General features: G+C 49.0%; 2 protein-coding genes across 2 annotated transcripts; both read left to right on the top strand.

Moving 5' to 3' along the window:
* Positions 1-5667: 5667 nt before the first annotated feature.
* On the top strand, positions 5668-6787 carry LOC144709253 (uncharacterized). Its single transcript, XM_078582740.1, has one exon. It carries the CDS (start codon positions 6009-6011, stop codon positions 6651-6653), a length of 645 nt encoding a protein of 214 aa, XP_078438866.1. The 5' UTR covers positions 5668-6008; the 3' UTR covers positions 6654-6787.
* A 6393-nt stretch (positions 6788-13180) lies between these two features.
* LOC144709245 (uncharacterized) lies at positions 13181-13880 on the top strand. The gene has a single exon (XM_078582728.1). It carries the CDS (start codon positions 13303-13305, stop codon positions 13753-13755), a length of 453 nt encoding a protein of 150 aa, XP_078438854.1. The 5' UTR covers positions 13181-13302; the 3' UTR covers positions 13756-13880.
* Positions 13881-17798: the final 3918 nt, after the last annotated feature.

The raw sequence follows: 17798 nt of genomic DNA, 5'->3' as shown, positions 1-17798 counted from the left end.
ACACCTCCCCCATCATTTTCCTCCCATGACACCGGGCTCTATGAAAGTACCGGGCGAAAGCTTGGTCGATCGAAGTACAAGTACGCCTCCACATGCGCCTTTTTCGTACAGCGTCCTTTTGTTGTATCCAACAGCACGCGATATTAGTCTCCCTTATCTCGTTCCGCCTTAAAATTATGGGGATTATTCCCACGCGAAGCAAGCATAGCCCTATCCCGCAACCAGCTTGATCCCGTCGAGCCTTTGGTCAACGCGTTTAGCTGCCGGTATTGTGTCTTTCTTGTGCGACGACAGGCCGCGTGTGATTCCAAATCGGGCCCTATCGCATTCGATCAACTTTCACTGCAGGAGTGACCACAGGAGAATGAATAGGAGGGGATTTTTTGCGTGCTACATAATAACAGATCGCGCGATTTTGTGTAGTGACAGAATCCGTCAATGGGACCTGCGTGCTGCAGAAAACAATGGGAATTGAGAGCCTGGGGTCAACGCGCTTTGGTGTTAGCTGCTTCTATTCTTACTGCATCTCTCTGATGATATGGTCGGCATTTTATCCGAATGTATGTTCGGATGACACAAAAGGGCAATCCGAAGCGGGACAACGGGTTATTCCAATGCGTCTTACTCCCCGAATCTGTTGCGATAAGTCAGACCCCTCACACATCAAAGGTGCTACGGATTCGGTGAAGAGTGCACGCACTCTCTCATAGATTCATGTAGAGAACGCCGTGCTAATTATTTTGTGTTCATTTTATGCCACCCCCACCTTCAAGTTATGTTTATGCTACCGTGAAGACACTCGGGCTCTAGCGTGCGTTGAAGAAAAAAATAATGCTTCGTGGAAGATTGGAGCACAAACTCCATTACGCTTGTCCTGACTGTTTTACGGTGGAGTGCCATCATACGAACGAAGCACGGTCTGAGAGAACAATGACAGTGCCAGTTCCTAAGGCCGAATTTCTGGATAAGATTCATAAGCCAACTACTCGAAATATGTGCAGAGGTATTGATTATTTCCACGAAAAAATAAGAGAAAGCATCGTGGACCCCTCCCCAGATCTCGTGTCACGTGTTTTATATAATTGAAACGTCATTTGCTGTAGTTGAAAGTAAAAAAAGGACAATTTGTGTTTCTCGGTTAAGTGACGGAAATTCCGTAGACTTCGGCACTGTCTCACCGGTTTATACTAACTTTGCACTGTGGTCATGTGGGGCATGAGATATTTTAAAATCAGGCTCATCGTGGTGTAAATCCGATGGAATGCCAGTGTTCCCTTGTTCTCCTGATTTTAAGGGTGACCTTTGCTATTTTATTCACGCACCGTTATTTTGTTGGCTTCACAAACTTATTTGTTCCGCAATTTGGGCGCACTGCGCTAAGGTCTGTGAAAGCTGACCGATAAGTTTACGAAGACGCACGCTATAGGACTCCTTATCGATACCCTATCTGTTCTTTTATCTATGTGTGATGTTTAAATATCTATGTTAATCATTCACAGTGACGCAATTTGTCTCCACCCCCTCTCTTCAAGGTTCTGCCTCTTCCTTTGGCCCGTTGGTTATTTTGACATGCCGGCCGTCGACGAAAGAGGCCTAAATAAAGCCAGTGTCGTGATTTCGGGACTCGTCGAGGGCTTCATAAAGGAGCTGATTTTGACTTCTCACCGACATTTGTATCTTTAAACTTTTTTAAGATTCGTCGAGGCAAACGGAACTCGCGTGTCTTAGGACGTAAGATGTGCCTTTTCCTAGATTCCGGGCCTAAGCCCCGTGGCCAGCTGAGGGGTGCATGAACCATTTCACAGCAACTTCCTGCCGTCACTTGTTGTGTCCACGTAATCACGGGCCCCGTGAGATGGGACAGTTGTACGATTACACGGCGTGGCCCAGTCGGATCCTCATTGGTGATCCTGTTTAGTAGTGGTGCGACCCGAACGGCGTCACATATCCCTTTTAGATGCTGCAATGCGCGGCCAATGACCTAACGGCATCATCTTCGTCTGGCTGCCGATTATCCTAGCGGGTGCACGATGCTGTGTTGGGTACACGATCACCTTCGTAGGCTTGTTGATGCGTCAGAGCTGAGTTGGTTTTGAGTCCGAGTCATGCGCCCATCCTGTCATGGTCAAAACACAACCGCCCATGGGCAAGCTGTTTTTGTTGTCTAATGCCTGCGTCACACTCACACGACAGTGACATGAATTGTCCCCGGCGAAAGTTTTGGCGTAAAATGATCCATGGATTCGTGGTAGATTGTTTCACCGAACTCCCTTCACGAGGAGCGACACTCTCTGGCGTGAGCGTCACCCCGCTCTTGCGGTGCGGGATGAGCGTCGCTCATTATAGGAGGGGGAGCAAATACTTGAACCCGGTCCGGATGTTGCGTTGTCCTTGTGGAATATTTGCATGGATAGGGAGGTTCGAGATACGGGGTTGAGGACAAGTAATGATCTGAGTATAAGAGCCTGACCCGCCTCGGCTTATGATTAATCGTATCTTTGAGGTCCATTATACTGATCCTAACGGTGAATAACATTTTTAGAGTAATGCACAACACCGGGCTCAGTACATACCACGAGAAGTGGACTGTGAGGTTGCCTCTTAGGCCATAGACGGATTCCACATTTTGCCCATGTCCCAGCAAGTCCTTTTCTCAATCGTGCAGCCCCCACTTTCTATGACGTGAGCATTCCGGTCTAATCCCCCACATCGAATAGGGATGTCCAAAGGATGTAGAGAAGCGGCGTGCAAAGAATATCGTCAGACCTAACGCTTTTCACCAAAAAATTGAGTACAGTATGTGACGATGCATATCGTTATCAACCCGTACGTAGGTCCACTCTTCTTATTATGACACCCATTGACACGGTATAATTATGCGGTAAAGCCCAAATATACTACACCCATAGAGCACATAATGTGCTGTGGAAACTGAGTGAGAGATTTTATCTATCAGCGCGGATTGATGTCAGGTATAATACTAAAATAACCGTGGTAGCATCATATCGAAGAAGATCTGTAGGAGCACAAAATAAGAAGCTATGCAGAAAGTCAAGACATGAAGATCGAAAAGATCAAAAAGGACACAGTTGGGAGAAGAGCTACCAAAGGACACAGTTTGAGCGGCGAATCTGATATCGGCGTACTACATCCAGGGTGTGCGTACAATGTATATCGTAAACATCACGGGCCACATAAGTAAGCCAAGTGTAATATCAAGAATTAGATAAAGTGAAAGAGAAAAACTAGTTCTGCTCGAGAATGCACCCACTGATCCATGTACCAACGTAACTAAGGCCGTCAGCGATTTCCTTGACTTTCTGCCCATCCGAAGTGATGTCTTCAAGTGAAAACGCACCCTTGGCTGTCGTAAAATGAAGATTGCATATCTTGGTTGATTTAATAAACATCCCGTTCATAACTGGAGAAGACAAGCTGTGTTGCATAATGAAACTTTGGGTTTGACAGGAAATGTTTTGAGATTCACTGACTCAGACAAATTTCAGGAAACACGTAATTTTGTATAACTTTTTGTCTGTCTTCTGCCCGGTATCTCTCTCTCTGGTAGTATCTCGGCCTCCCGATGATTCTCTACCCGCTCTCTCTCTCTCTCTCTTTTTGTCTGCTTCTCTACCCTCTGATTCTCTCTCTCTCTGTCGCTCTCTGTCTGTCTGTCTCTCTCTCTCTGTCTCTCACTCTCTTTTGCTCTCTCACTCTCTTTTGCTCTCTCTCTCTCTCTCCCTCTCTTTGGGGTTGTCTCTCCCGCCCGCTTTCATCACACGGGGTCTCTACGCCACTGACTCTGTCTCTCGGTCTCTCTCGCGCTCTGCCCCACGGGGTCTCTACCCCACAGACTGTGCCTCTCGCTCACTCTCTCGCTCTGCCCCGTTGACCCCATAGCTCTGTCTCTGTATATATTTTGATATATGTCTTCTGCTACTGCCCGTCTCTCTCACTCTCTTACTCTCTCTCTCTGTCTCTCTCTCCCTGTCCCCCTCTCTCTGTCTCTCTCTCTCTCTCTCTCTCTCTCTCTCTCTCTCTCTCTCTCTCTCTCTCTCTCTCTCTCTCTCTCTCTCTCTCTCTCTCTCTCTCTCTCTCTCTCTCTCTCTCTCTCTTTCTCTCTCCCACTGCATTGCCGTTTCTCTTTCCCCATCCGACTGTTCCCCGCCTTTTCTTACCCATTGACTCTGACTCTCTAACTCTCTCTCTCTCTCTCTCTCTTTCTTTCCTTCTCTCTCTCTCTTTCTTTCTTTCTCTCTTTCTTTCTTTCTCTCTTTCTTTCTTTCTTTCTCTCTTTCTTTCTTTCCCCGTCCGACTCTCCCCCGCCTTCTCTTACCCATTTACTCTGACTCGCTAACTCTCTCTTTCTCTCTCTCCCCCCCCCCCGCTTTCTCTCTCTCCCTCGTTGCCTTCCCACCAACTCCCTCTCACAAGACACACAAACTTTCTCTGTCTCTCACTCTTTCCCACTGTCTCCCGCTGTCTCTTTTTGTCCATCGTTTCTCGCGCTCCCCGTTGTACCTTGCGCTTCGTTCCTCGCTACTTCCCCTGTTTGTTTTCTTATTCGTGTTTCCCTCGCTTCTCCCTGGAGTACGTGTTCTTTTTTTATCGCATTGGCTGTACTCTCTTTGTGTCGCCGACGACACATTGCTATGTCTGCGTGGGCCTCTCTGTGAGCGCGTGTGTGTGTCTCCATCTGCTGTTTTCTCTATGCCTCCCGCTCTCTTTCGTCCTTTCCCGCTCTCTTCTTCCCTGACGCTCTTTCACCCTCTCGCTCTGTCACTCGCGTTCTCTCTTTTTCTCCTTCCCTATCTCCCTCCCCCTCTCTCTCTGTCCTATGGTGTCCGTTATTCCGCTGACTCACGTTCTCATTCTCCCTCCCTCTCCCTCTCTGTCGTATGCTGCCCGTAGTTTCCCTCAGTCACGTTCTCATTCTCCCTCTCTCTCTCTCTGTCCTATGCTGCCCGTCATTTCGCTCACTCACGTTCTCATTCTCCCTGGCTCTCTCTCTCTGTACTACGCTGCCTGTTATTTCGCTCACTCACGTTCTCATTCTCCCTCCCTTTCTCTGTCTATCTATCTATCTGTTTTTCTGTGTATGTCTCTCTCTCTCTCTCTCCCTGTTTCTGTGTGTGTGGCGCTTTGTCTCTCTCGGTCCGTTTCTCCATCATTTCCTGGTCTTCTCTCGGTCTCTCTATCGCTCTTTTCTCCGTGCGTCTCTCTTTCTCGGTTCCTCCGTCTCTCTTTCGTTGTGCGTCACTCATGGTCGCATGATCTCTCAACCTCTCCGTGAGTCTCCACCTATCTCTGCCTGCTACTGCCGCTCTGTGCGGAGATTCCGGCTCGTGCTGTCTCCTTCTCGCTCATCGCCCTTATCGCGGGCTCTCCCCGTTTCTTTCTCTCCCGGTGTCTACGTTCCGCTCCTTATCCTTCTCTTCCCGAGTCAAGTCCGGGTGTCATCGTCTATCACTCTCCCTGCTCCGTTTACGAGCCTCTTTCGCTGACACTCCGTTTACGAGCCTCTTTCGCCGTTTACGAGCCTCTTTCGCTTTCACGGTAGGATTACTCGGCGGGTTAGCAATTAAAACACATAGCTTCTTGTCTTTTCCATCCCGAGGATTAGTCGTTTCTAGTGAACGCCTTTACGCAATTTCGGGGAAGCTCATTAAGTATCTGGACGTGGACTTATTCATGGCCAGGATGAAAATACGGCATCCGGTGGAGGGGTACCCAGTCCGGAAGTGGCCGCCATCCACGTTGACCCGAGCAACTCGGGAGGAGGAACCCGATACGGGCCAGCTGTCCGTTGTGAAGGCCTCAACCTCGGCCGCCGTCGCTCCTCGGGAGGAGGAACCAAAAATTCGGACCGTGGGAGAGTGATAGACGATGACACCCGTGGGACGGTTTTTTGACTGCGACAAACCACTTAAAGAGGCCACTCACTCTGCGTATTGCGTATTGCGCAGCCTGGGCGAGGATACGCTGTACTGGGTCGAGGTCTCCCGCGAATGAATGCGCCGGGGCGTTCCCCTTGGACTCCTACGGCAGAAGCGGCCGCGCGTATCATCTATAAATACCCTTTCCCGCGACTCTGGCTTGCACGCCGAGCCCGCAGCAGATCTTCTTCAGCCGTCACTCGTAGGCCCTCTTCTCGCCATCTGCTGCGGGGATCCGTCTCAGGCGCAGTCAGCTTTCCTCCGATGGCCAAGAACACCTTTTTTAATGATACGGCGACCACCGAGATCTACACCGGGGACGAGCTGTGTCGCCAAAAGACCATCCAGCTTTTGGAGGAGCTGAACATGCCTCGCGGCCTCCTTCCCATCCAGGACGTTTATGAGATCGGCATTAACCGCCGCACCGGCTTTGTCTGGCTGCGCCAGAAGCAGGCGCTGAACTACACCTTTCGCAAGGCCGGGCGTCTTGTTTCCTTCGGCGCCGAGGTCACCGGCTTTGTGGAGGACCGCCGCATGCGGCAAGTGACGGGCGTCAAATCCAAGGAGCTTCTCATGTGGATCTCGCTGGGAGAGTTCTACGTGAATCCTAAGGACCACACCAAGATTACCTTCAGGACTCCGGCGGGTCTCTCGAAGACCTACCCCGCTTCAGCCTTCGAGCTGGAAGAGCAAGGAAACACGAGAGCTATTGTGTAGGCGGGCGTCCTGTTTCCTTCCCCGTACTACCCAATTGTCGCCAGATTAGCCGGGATCAGCCTCAAATCGGGGCTCATCCCGGTGATTCATTGATTCATGCATTGAAAAGATAACGCACTCGTGATTTCCCCGCTCTTACGATCGCACGGTACGGCCCTCCGTTGCTCCTCTTTTGGATACAGCTAGAGAGCAGCTAGGAGTGGTATAAATTGAACATAAACAACTAAGTATGGCCTTTTCTGCATGAATGCTTAGGAGGTGCGGTAGGCCGTAAAATGTTACGAGGGCGCTACTCCTATATATCACTCGTGCAGTGCATAAGGAATAGGTCCAAAACTATTCATTACTTCTATTAGTCGTGGGCTTTAGGCGGGGGTGTGATGGTCATTGGACCCGTACTCATACAACTATATTTAACTTTCCTTATAAAACGTACTCTCGCATAAAATGCACACCTCCCCCATCATTTTCCTCCCATGACACCGGGCTCTATGAAAGTACCGGGCGAAAGCTTGGTCGATCGAAGTACAAGTACGCCTCCACATGCGCCTTTTCGTACAGCGTCCTTTTGTTGTATCCAACAGCACGCGATATTAGTCTCCTTATCTCGTTCCGCCTTAAAATTATGGGGATTATTCCCACGCGAAGCAAGCATAGCCCTATCCGCAACCAGCTTGATCCGTCGAGCCTTTGGTCAACGCGTTTAGCTGCGGTATTGTGTCTTTCTTGTGCGACGACAGGCCGCGCATGCGATGCCAAATCGGGGCACTATCGCATTCGGAAAACTTTCACTGCAGGAGTGACCACAGGAGAATGAATCGGACAGGATTATTTGCGTGCTACATAATAACAGATCGCGCGATTTTGTGTAGTGACAGAATCCGTCAATGGGACCTGCGTGCTGCAGAAAACAATGGGAATTGAGAGCCTGGGGTCAACGCGCTTTGGTGTTAGCTGCTTCTATTCTTACTGCATCTCTCTGATGATATGGTCGGCATTTTATCCGAATGTATGTTCGGATGACACAAAAGGGCAATCCGAAGCGGGACAACGGGTTATTCCAATGCGTCTTACTCCCCGAATCTGTTGCGATAAGTCAGACCCCTCACACATCAAAGGTGCTACGGATTCGGTGAAGAGTGCACGCACTCTCTCATAGATTCATGTAGAGAACGCCGCCTTAATTATTTTGTGTTCATTTTATGCCACCCCCACCTTCAAGTTATGTTTATGCTACCGTGAAGACACTCGGGCTCTAGCGTGCGTTGAAGAAAAAAATAATGCTTCGTGGAAGATTGGAGCACAAACTCCATTACGATTTTCCTGACTGTTTTACGGTGGAGTGCCATCATACGAACGAAGCACGGTCTGAGAGAACAATGACAGTGCCAGTTCCTAAGGCCGAATTTCTGGATAAGATTCATAAGCCAACTACTCCGAAATATGTGCAGAGGTATTGATTATTTCCACGAAAAAATAAGAAAGCATCGTGGACCCCTCCCAGATCTCGTGTCACGTGTTTTATATAATTGAAACGTCATTTGCTGTAGTTGAAAGTAAAAAGGACAATTTGTGTTTCTCGGTTAAGTGACGGAAATTCCGTGAACTTCGCACTGTCTCACCGGTTTATACTAACTTTGCACTGTGGTCATGTGGGGCATGAGATATTTTAAAATCAGGCTCATCGTGGTGTAAATCCGATGGAATGCCAGTGTTCCCTTGTTCTCCTGATTTTAAGGGTGACCTTTGCTATTTTATTCACGCACCGTTATTTTGTTGGCTTCACAAACTTATTTGTTCCATAATTTGGGCGCACTGCGCTAAGGTCTGTGAAAGCTGACCGATAAGTTTACGAAGACGCACGCTATAGGACTCCTTATCGATACCCTATCTGTTCTTTTATCTATGTGTGATGTTTAAATATCTATGTTAATCATTCACAGTGACGCAATTTGTCTCCACCCCCTCTCTTCAAGGTTCTGCCTCTTCCTTTGGCCCGTTGGTTATTTTGACATGCCGGCCGTCGACGAAAGAGGCCTAAATAAAGCCAGTGTCGTGATTTCGGGACTCGTCGAGGGCTTCATAAAGGGGAGCTGATTTTGACTTCTCACCGACATTTGTATCTTTAAACTTTTTTAAGATTCGTCGAGGCAAACGGAACTCGCGTGTCTTAGGACGTAAGATGTGCCTTTTCCTAGATTCCGGGCCTAAGCCCCGTGGCCAGCTGAGGGGTGCATGAACCATTTCACAGCAACTTCCTGCCGTCACTTGTTGTGTCCACGTAATCACCGGGCCCGTGAGATGGGACAGTTGTACGATTACACAGGCGTGGCCTGATCGGATCCTCATTGGTGATCCCGTTTAGTAGTGGTGCGACCCGAACGGCGTCCACATATCCCTTTTTTAGATGCTGCAATGCCGCGGCCAATGACCTAACGGCATCATCTTCGTCTGGCTGCCGATTATCCTAGCGAGGGTGCACGATGCTGTGTTGGGTACACGATCACCTTCGTAGGCTTGTTGATGCGTCAGAGCTGAGTTGGTTTTGAGTCCGAGTCATGCGTCCATCCTGTCATGGTCAAAACACAACCGCCCATGGGCAAGCTGTTTTTGTTGTCTAATGCCTGCGTCACACTCACACGACAGTGACATGAATTGTCCCCGGCGAAAGTTTTGGCGTAAAATGATCCATGGATTCGTGGTAGATTGTTTCACCGAACTCCCTTCACGAGGAGCGACACTCTCTGGCGTGAGCGTCACCCCGCTCTTGCGGTGCGGGATGAGCGTCGCTCATTATAGGAGGGGGAGCAAATACTTGAACCCGGTCCGGATGTTGCGTTGTCCTTGTGGAATATTTGCATGGATAGGGAGGTTCGAGATACGGGGTTGAGGACAAGTAATGATCTGAGTATAAGAGCCTGACCCGCCTCGGCTTATGATTAATCGTATCTTTGAGGTCCATTATACTGATCCTAACGGTGAATAACATTTTTAGAGTAATGCACAACACCGGGCTCAGTACATACCACGCGAGAAGTGGACTGTGAGGTTGCCTCTTAGGCCATAGACGGATTCGACATTTTGCCCATGTCCCAGCAAGTCCTTTTCTCAATCGTGCAGCCCCCACTTTCTATGACGTGAGCATTCCGGTCTAATCCCCCACATCGAATAGGGATGTCCAAAGGATGTAGAGAAGCGGCGTGCAAAGAATATCGTCAGACCTAACGCTTTTCACCAAAAAATTGAGTACAGTATGTGACGATGCATATCGTTATCAACCCGTCGTAGGTCCACTCTTCTTATTATGACACCCATTGACACGGTATAATTATGCGGTAAAGCCCAAATATACTACACCCATAGAGCACATAATGTGCTGTGGAAACTGAGTGAGAGATTTTATCTATCAGCGGATTGATGTCAGGTATAATACTAAAATAACCGTGGTAGCATCATATCGAAGAAGATCTGTAGGAGCACAAAATAAGAAGCTATGCAGAAAGTCAAGACATGAAGATCGAAAAGATCAAAAGGACACAGTTGGGAGAAGAGCTACCAAAGGACACAGTTTGAGCGGCGAATCTGATATCGGCGTACTACATCCAGGGTGTGCGTACAATGTATATCGTAAACATCACGGGCCACATAAGTAAGCCAAGTGTAATATCAAGAATTAGATAAAGTGAGAGAAAAACTAGTTCTGCTCGAGAATGCACCCACTGATCCATGTACCAACGTAACTAAGGCCGTCAGCGATTTCCTTGACTTTCTGCCCATCCGAAGTGATGTCTTCAAGTGAAAACGCACCCTTGGCTGTCGTAAAATGAAGATTGCATATCTTGGTTGATTTAATAAACATCCCGTTCATAACTGGAGAAGACAAGCTGTGTTGCATAATGAAACTTTGGGTTTGACAGGAAATGTTTTGAGATTCACTGACTCAGACAAATTTCAGGAAACACGTAATTTTGTATAACTTTTGTCTGTCTTCTGCCCGGTATCTCTCTCTCTGGTAGTATCTCGGCCTCCTGATGATTCTCTACCCGCTCTCTCTCTCTCTCTTTTGTCTGCTTCTCTACCCTCTGATTCTCTCTCTCTCTGTCGCTCTCTGTCTGTCTGTCTGTCTCTCTCTCTCTGTCTCTCACTCTCTTTTGCTCTCTCACTCTCTTTTGCTCTCTCTCTCTCTCTCCCTCTCTTTGGGGTTGTCTCTCCCGCCCGCTTTCATCACACGGGGTCTCTACGCCACTGACTCTGTCTCTCGGTCTCTCTCGCGCTCTGCCCCACGGGGTCTCTACCCCACAGACTGTGCCTCTCGCTCACTCTCTCGCTCTGCCCCGTTGACCCCATAGCTCTGTCTCTGTATATATTTTGATATATGTCTTCTGCTACTGCCCGTCTCTCTCACTCTCTTACTCTCTCTCTCTGTCTCTCTCTCCCTCTCTCTCTCTCTCTCTCTCTCTCTCTCTCTCTCTCTCTCTCTCTCTCTCTCTCTCTCTCTCTCTCTGTCTCTCTCTCTCTCTTTCTTTCTCTTGCTCTCTCTCTCTCTCTCTCTCTCTTTCTCTCTCCCACTGCATTGCCGTTTCTCTTTCCCCATCCGACTGTTCCCCGCCTTTTCTTACCCATTGACTCTGACTCTCTAACTCTCTCTCTCTCTCTCTCTCTTTCTTTCCTTCTCTCTCTCTCTTTCTTTCTTTCTCTCTTTCTTTCTTTCTCTCTTTCTTTCTTTCTTTCTCTCTTTCTTTCTTTCCCCGTCCGACTCTCCCCCGCCTTCTCTTCCCCATTTCCTCTGCCTCGCTCACTCTCTCTTTCTCTCTCTCCCCTGCTTTCTCTCTCTCCTCGTTGCCTTCCCACCAACTCCCTCTCACAAGACACACAAACTTTCTCTGTCTCTCACTCTTTCCACTGTCTCCCGCTGTCTCTTTTTGTCCATCGTTTCTCGCGCTCCCCCGCTGTACCTTGCGCTTCGTTCCCTCGCTACTTCCCCTGTTTGTTTTCTTATTCGTGTTTCCCTCGCTTCTCCCTGGAGTACGTGTTCTTTTTTTATCGCATTGGCTGTACTCTCTTTGTGTCGCCGACGACACATTGCTATGTCTGCGTGGGCCTCTCTGTGAGCGCGTGTGTGTGTCTCCATCTGCTGTTTTCTCTATGCCTCCCGCTCTCTTTCGTCCTTTCCCGCTCTCTTCTTCCCCTGACGCTCTTTCACCCTCTCGCTCTGTCACTCGCGTTCTCTCTTTTTCTCCTTCCCTATCTCCCTCCCCCTCTCTCTCTGTCCTATGGTGTCCGTTATTCCGCTGACTCACGTTCTCATTCTCCCTCCCTCTCCCTCTCTGTCGTATGCTGCCCGTAGTTTCCCTCAGTCACGTTCTCATTCTCCCTCTCTCTCTCTCTCTGTCCTATGCTGCCCGTCATTTCGCTCACTCACGTTCTCATTCTCCCTGGCTCTCTCTCTCTGTACTACGCTGCCCGTTATTTCGCTCACTCACGTTCTCATTCTCCCTCCCTTTCTCTGTCTATCTATCTATCTGTTTTTCTGTGTATGTCTCTCTCTCTCTCTCTCTCCCTGTTTCTGTGTGTGTGGCGCTTTGTCTCTCTCGGTCCGTTTCTCCATCATTTCCTGGTCTTCTCTCGGTCTCTCTATCGCTCTTTTCTCCGTGCGTCTCTCTTTCTCGGTTCCTCCGTCTCTCTTTCGTTGTGCGTCACTCATGGTCGCATGATCTCTCAACCTCTCCGTGAGTCTCCACCTATCTCTGCCTGCTACTGCCGCTCTGTGCGGGAGATTCCGGCTCGTGCTGTCTCCTTCTCGCTCATCGCCCTTATCGCGGGCTCTCCCCGTTTCTTTCTCTCCCGGTGTCTACGTTCCGCTCCTTATCCTTCTCTTCCCGAGTCAAGTCCGGGTGTCATCGTCTATCACTCTCCCTGCTCCGTTTACGAGCCTCTTTCGCTGACACTCCGTTTACGAGCCTCTTTCGCCGTTTCTCGGGCAACGCGTGGTAGCCTCTTTCCTTTCACGGTAGGATTACTCGGCGGGTTAGCAATTAAAACACATAGCTTCTTGTCTTTTCCATCCCGAGGATTAGTCGTTTCTAGTGAACGCCTTTACGCAATTTCGGGAAGCTCATTAAGTATCTGGACGTGGACTTATTCATGGCCAGGATGAAAATACGGCATCCGGTGGAGGGTACCCAGTCCGGAAGTGGCCGCCATCCACGTTGACCCGAGCAACTCGGGAGGAGGAACCCGATACGGGCCAGCTGTCCGTTGTGAAGGCCTCAACCTCGGCCGCCGTCGCTCCTCGGGAGGAGGAACCAAAAATTCGGACCGTGGGAGAGTGGTAGACGATGACACCCGTGGGACGGATTTTTGACTGCGACAAACCACTGAAAGAGGCCACTCACTCTGCGTATTGCGTATTGCGCAGCCTGGGCGAGGATACGCTGTACTGGGTCGAGGTCTCCCGCGAATGAATGCGCCGGGGCGTTCCCTGACTCCTACGGCAGAAGCGGCCGCGCGTATCATCTATAAATACCCTTTCCCGCGACTCTGGCTTGCACGCCGAGCCCGCAGCAGATCTTCTTCAGCCGTCACTCGTAGGCCCTCTTCTCGCCATCTGCTGCGGGGATCCGTCTCAGGCGCAGTCAGCTTTCCTCCGATGGCCAAGAACACCATCGACGCCCACCGCGAGGGTGCCGAGATCTACACCGGGGACGAGCTGTGTCGCCAAAAGACCATCCAGCTTTTGGAGGAGCTGAACATGCCCCGCGGCCTCCTTCCCATCCAGGACGTTTATGAGATCGGCATTAACCGCCGCACCGGCTTTGTCTGGCTGCGCCAGAAGCAGGCGCTGAACTACACCTTTCGCAAGGCCGGGCGTCTTGTTTCCTTCGGCGCCGAGGTCACCGGCTTTGTGGAGGACCGCCGCATGCGGCAAGTGACGGGCGTCAAATCCAAGGAGCTTCTCATGTGGATCTCGCTGGGAGAGTTCTACGTGAATCCTAAGGACCACACCAAGATTACCTTCAGGACTCCGGCGGGTCTCTCGAAGACCTACCCCGCTTCAGCCTTCGAGCTGGAAGAGCAAGGAAACACGAGAGCTATTGTGTAGGCGGGCGTCCTGTTTCCTTCCCGTACTACCCAATTGTCGCCAGATTAGCCGGGATCAGCCTCAAATCGGGGCTCATCCCGGTGATTCATTGATTCATGCATTGAAAAGATAACGCACTCGTGATTTCCCGCTCTTACGATCGCACGGTACGGCCCCTCCGTTGCTCCTCTTTTGGATACAGCTAGAGAGCAGCTAGGAGTGGTATAAATTGAACATAAACAACTAAGTATGGCCTTTTCTGCATGAATGCTTAGGAGGTGCGGTAGGCCGTAAAATGTTACGAGGGCGCTACTCCTATATATCACTCGTGCAGTGCATAAGGAATAGGTCCAAAACTATTCATTACTTCTATTAGTCGTGGGCTTTAGGCGGGGGTGTGATGGTCATTGGACCCGTACTCATACAACTATATTTAACTTTCCTTATAAAACGTACTCTCGCATAAAATGCACACCTCCCCCATCATTTTCCTCCCATGACACCGGGCTCTATGAAAGTACCGGGCGAAAGCTTGGTCGATCGAAGTACAAGTACGCCTCCACATGCGCCTTTTTCGTACAGCGTCCTTTTGTTGTATCCAACAGCACGCGATATTAGTCTCCTTATCTCGTTCCGCCTTAAAATTATGGGGATTATTCCCACGCGAAGCAAGCATAGCCCTATCCCGCAACCAGCTTGATCCCGTCGAGCCTTTGGTCAACGCGTTTAGCTGCCGGTATTGTGTCTTTCTTGTGCGACGACAGGCGCGTGCGATTCAAATCGGGGCCCTATCGCATTCGATCAACTTTCACTGCAGGAGTGACCACAGGAGAATGAATAGGAGGATTTTTGCGTGCTACATAATAACAGATCGCGATTTTGTGTAGTGACAGAATCCGTCAATGGGACCTGCGTGCTGCAGAAAACAATGGGAATTGAGAGCCTGGGGTCAACGCGCTTTGGTGTTAGCTGCTTCTATTCTTACTGCATCTCTCTGATGATATGGTCGGCATTTTATCCGAATGTATGTTCGGATGACACAAAAGGGCAATCCGAAGCGGGACAACGGGTTATTCCAATGCGTCTTACTCCCCGAATCTGTTGCGATAAGTCAGACCCCTCACACATCAAAGGTGCTACGGATTCGGTGAAGAGTGCACGCACTCTCTCATAGATTCATGTAGAGAACGCCGTACTTAATTATTTTGTGTTCATTTTATGCCACCCCCACCTTCAAGTTATGTTTATGCTACCGTGAAGACACTCGGGCTCTAGCGTGCGTTGAAGAAAAAAATAATGCTTCGTGGAAGATTGGAGCACAAACTCCATTACGCTTGTCCTGACTGTTTTACGGTGGAGTGCCATCATACCAACGAAGCACGGTCTGAGAGAACAATGACAGTGCCAGTTCCTAAGGCCGAATTTCTGGATAAGATTCATAAGCCAACTACTCCGAAATATGTGCAGAGGTATTGATTATTTCCACGAAAAAATAAGAGAAAGCATCGTGGACCCCTCCCCAGATCTCGTGTCACGTGTTTTATATAATTGAAACGTCATTTGCTGTAGTTGAAAGTAAAAAAAGGACAATTTGTGTTTCTCGGTTAAGTGACGGAAATTCCGTGAACTTCGCACTGTCTCACGGTTTATACTAACTTTGCACTGTGGTCATGTGGGGCATGAGATATTTTAAAATCAGGCTCATCGTGGTGTAAATCCGATGGAATGCCAGTGTTCCCTTGTTCTCCTGATTTTAAGGGTGACCTTTGCTATTTTATTCACGCACCGTTATTTTGTTGGCTTCACAAACTTATTTGTTCCCATAATTTGGGCGCACTGCGCTAAGGTCTGTGAAAGCTGACCGATAAGTTTCTGACGCACGCTATAGGACTCCTTATCGATACCCTATCTGTTCTTTTATCTATGTGTGATGTTTAAATATCTATGTTAATCATTCACAGTGACGCAATTTGTCTCCACCCCCTCTCTTCAAGGTTCTGCCTCTTCCTTTGGCCCGTTGGTTATTTTGACATGCCGGCCGTCGACGAAAGAGGCCTAAATAAAGCCAGTGTCGTGATTTCGGGACTCGTCGAGGGCTTCATAAAGGGGAGCTGATTTTGACTTCTCACCGACATTTGTATCTTTAAACTTTTTAAGATTCGTGAGGCAAACGGAACTTCGCGTGTCTTAGGACGTAAGATGTGCCTTTTCCTAGATTCCGGCCTAAGCCCGTGGCCAGCTGAGGGTGCATGAACCATTTCACAGCAACTTCCTGCCGTCACTTGTTGTGTCCACGTAATCACGGGCCCGTGAGATGGGACAGTTGTGCGATTACACAGGCGTGGCCTGATCGGATCCTCATTGGTGATCCCGTTTAGTAGTGGTGCGACCCGAACGGCGTCCACATATCCCTTTTTTAGATGCTGCACTGCCGCGGCCAATGACCTAACGGCATCATCTTCGTCTGGCTGCCGATTATCCTAGCGAGGGTGCACGATGCTGTGTTGGGTACGATCACCTTCGTAGGCTTGTTGATGCGTCAGAGCTGAGTTGGTTTTGAGTCCGAGTCATGCGTCCATCCTGTCATGGTCAAAACACAACCGCCCATGGGCAAGCTGTTTTTGTTGTCTAATGCCTGCGTCACACTCACACGACAGTGACATGAATTGTCCCCGGCGAAAGTTTTGGCGTAAAATGATCCATGGATTCGTGGTAGATTGTTTCACCGAACTCCCTTCACGAGGAGCGACACTCTCTGGCGTGAGCGTCACCCCGCTCTTGCGGTGCGGGATGAGCGTCGCTCATTATAGGAGGGGGAGCAAATACTTGAACCGGTCGGATGTTGCGTTGTCCTTGTGGAATATTTGCATGGATAGGGAGGTTCGAGATACGGGGTTGAGGACAAGTAATGATCTGAGTATAAGAGCCTGACCCGCCTCGGCTTATGATTAATCGTATCTTTGAGGTCCATTATACTGATCCTAACGGTGAATAACATTTTTAGAGTAATGCACAACACCGGGCTCAGTACATACCACGAGAAGTGGACTGTGAGGTTGCCTCTTAGGCCATAGACGGATTCGACATTTTGCCCATGTCCCAGCAAGTCCTTTTCTCAATCGTGCAGCCCCCACTTTCTATGACGTGAGCATTCCGGTCTAATCCCCCACATCGAATAGGGATGTCCAAAGGATGTAGAGAAGCGGCGTGCAAAGAATATCGTCAGACCTAACGCTTTTCACCAAAAAATTGAGTACAGTATGTGACGATGCATATCGTTATCAACCCCGTACGTAGGTCCACTCTTCTTATTATGACACCCATTGACACGGTATAATTATGCGGTAAAGCCCAAATATACTACACCCATAGAGCACATAATGTGCTGTGGAAACTGAGTGAGAGATTTTATCTATCAGCGCGGATTGATGTCAGGTATAATACTAAAATAACCGTGGTAGCATCATATCGAAGAAGATCTGTAGGAGCACAAAATAAGAAGCTATGCAGAAAGTCAAGACATGAAGATCGAAAAGATCAAAAAGGACACAGTTGGGAGAAGAGCTACCAAAGGACACAGTTTGAGCGGCGAATCTGATATCGGCGTACTACATCCAGGGTGTGCGTACAATGTATATCGTAAACATCACGGGCCACATAAGTAAGCCAAGTGTAATATCAAGAATTAGATAAAGTGAAAGAGAAAAACTAGTTCTGCTCGAGAATGCACCCACTGATCCATGTACCAACGTAACTAAGGCCGTCAGCGATTTCCTTGACTTTCTGCCCATCCGAAGTGATGTCTTCAAGTGAAAACGCACCCTTGGCTGTCGTAAAATGAAGATTGCATATCTTGGTTGATTTAATAAACATCCCGTTCATAACTGGAGAAGACAAGCTGTGTTGCATAATGAAACTTTGGGTTTGACAGGAAATGTTTTGAGATTCACTGACTCAGACAAATTTCAGGAAACACGTAATTTTGTATAACTTTTTGTCTGTCTTCTGCCCGGTATCTCTCTCTCTGGTAGTATCTCGGCCTCCCGATGATTCTCTACCCGCTC

This window comes from Wolffia australiana, chromosome 1 (genome assembly GCF_029677425.1).
Source record: "Wolffia australiana isolate 7733 chromosome 1, ASM2967742v1".
NCBI lineage: Eukaryota > Viridiplantae > Streptophyta > Magnoliopsida > Alismatales > Araceae > Wolffia > Wolffia australiana.
This window is presented reverse-complemented; position numbering and strand designations above follow the sequence as displayed.

Excerpts from the sequence above, each read along its gene's own strand:
- LOC144709245 (XM_078582728.1), top strand. The coding sequence starts at position 13,303 with ATGGCCAAGAACACCATCGACGCCCACCGCGAGGGTGCCGAGATCTAC.
- LOC144709253 (XM_078582740.1), top strand. The coding sequence starts at position 6,009 with ATGAATGCGCCGGGGCGTTCCCCTTGGACTCCTACGGCAGAAGCGGCC.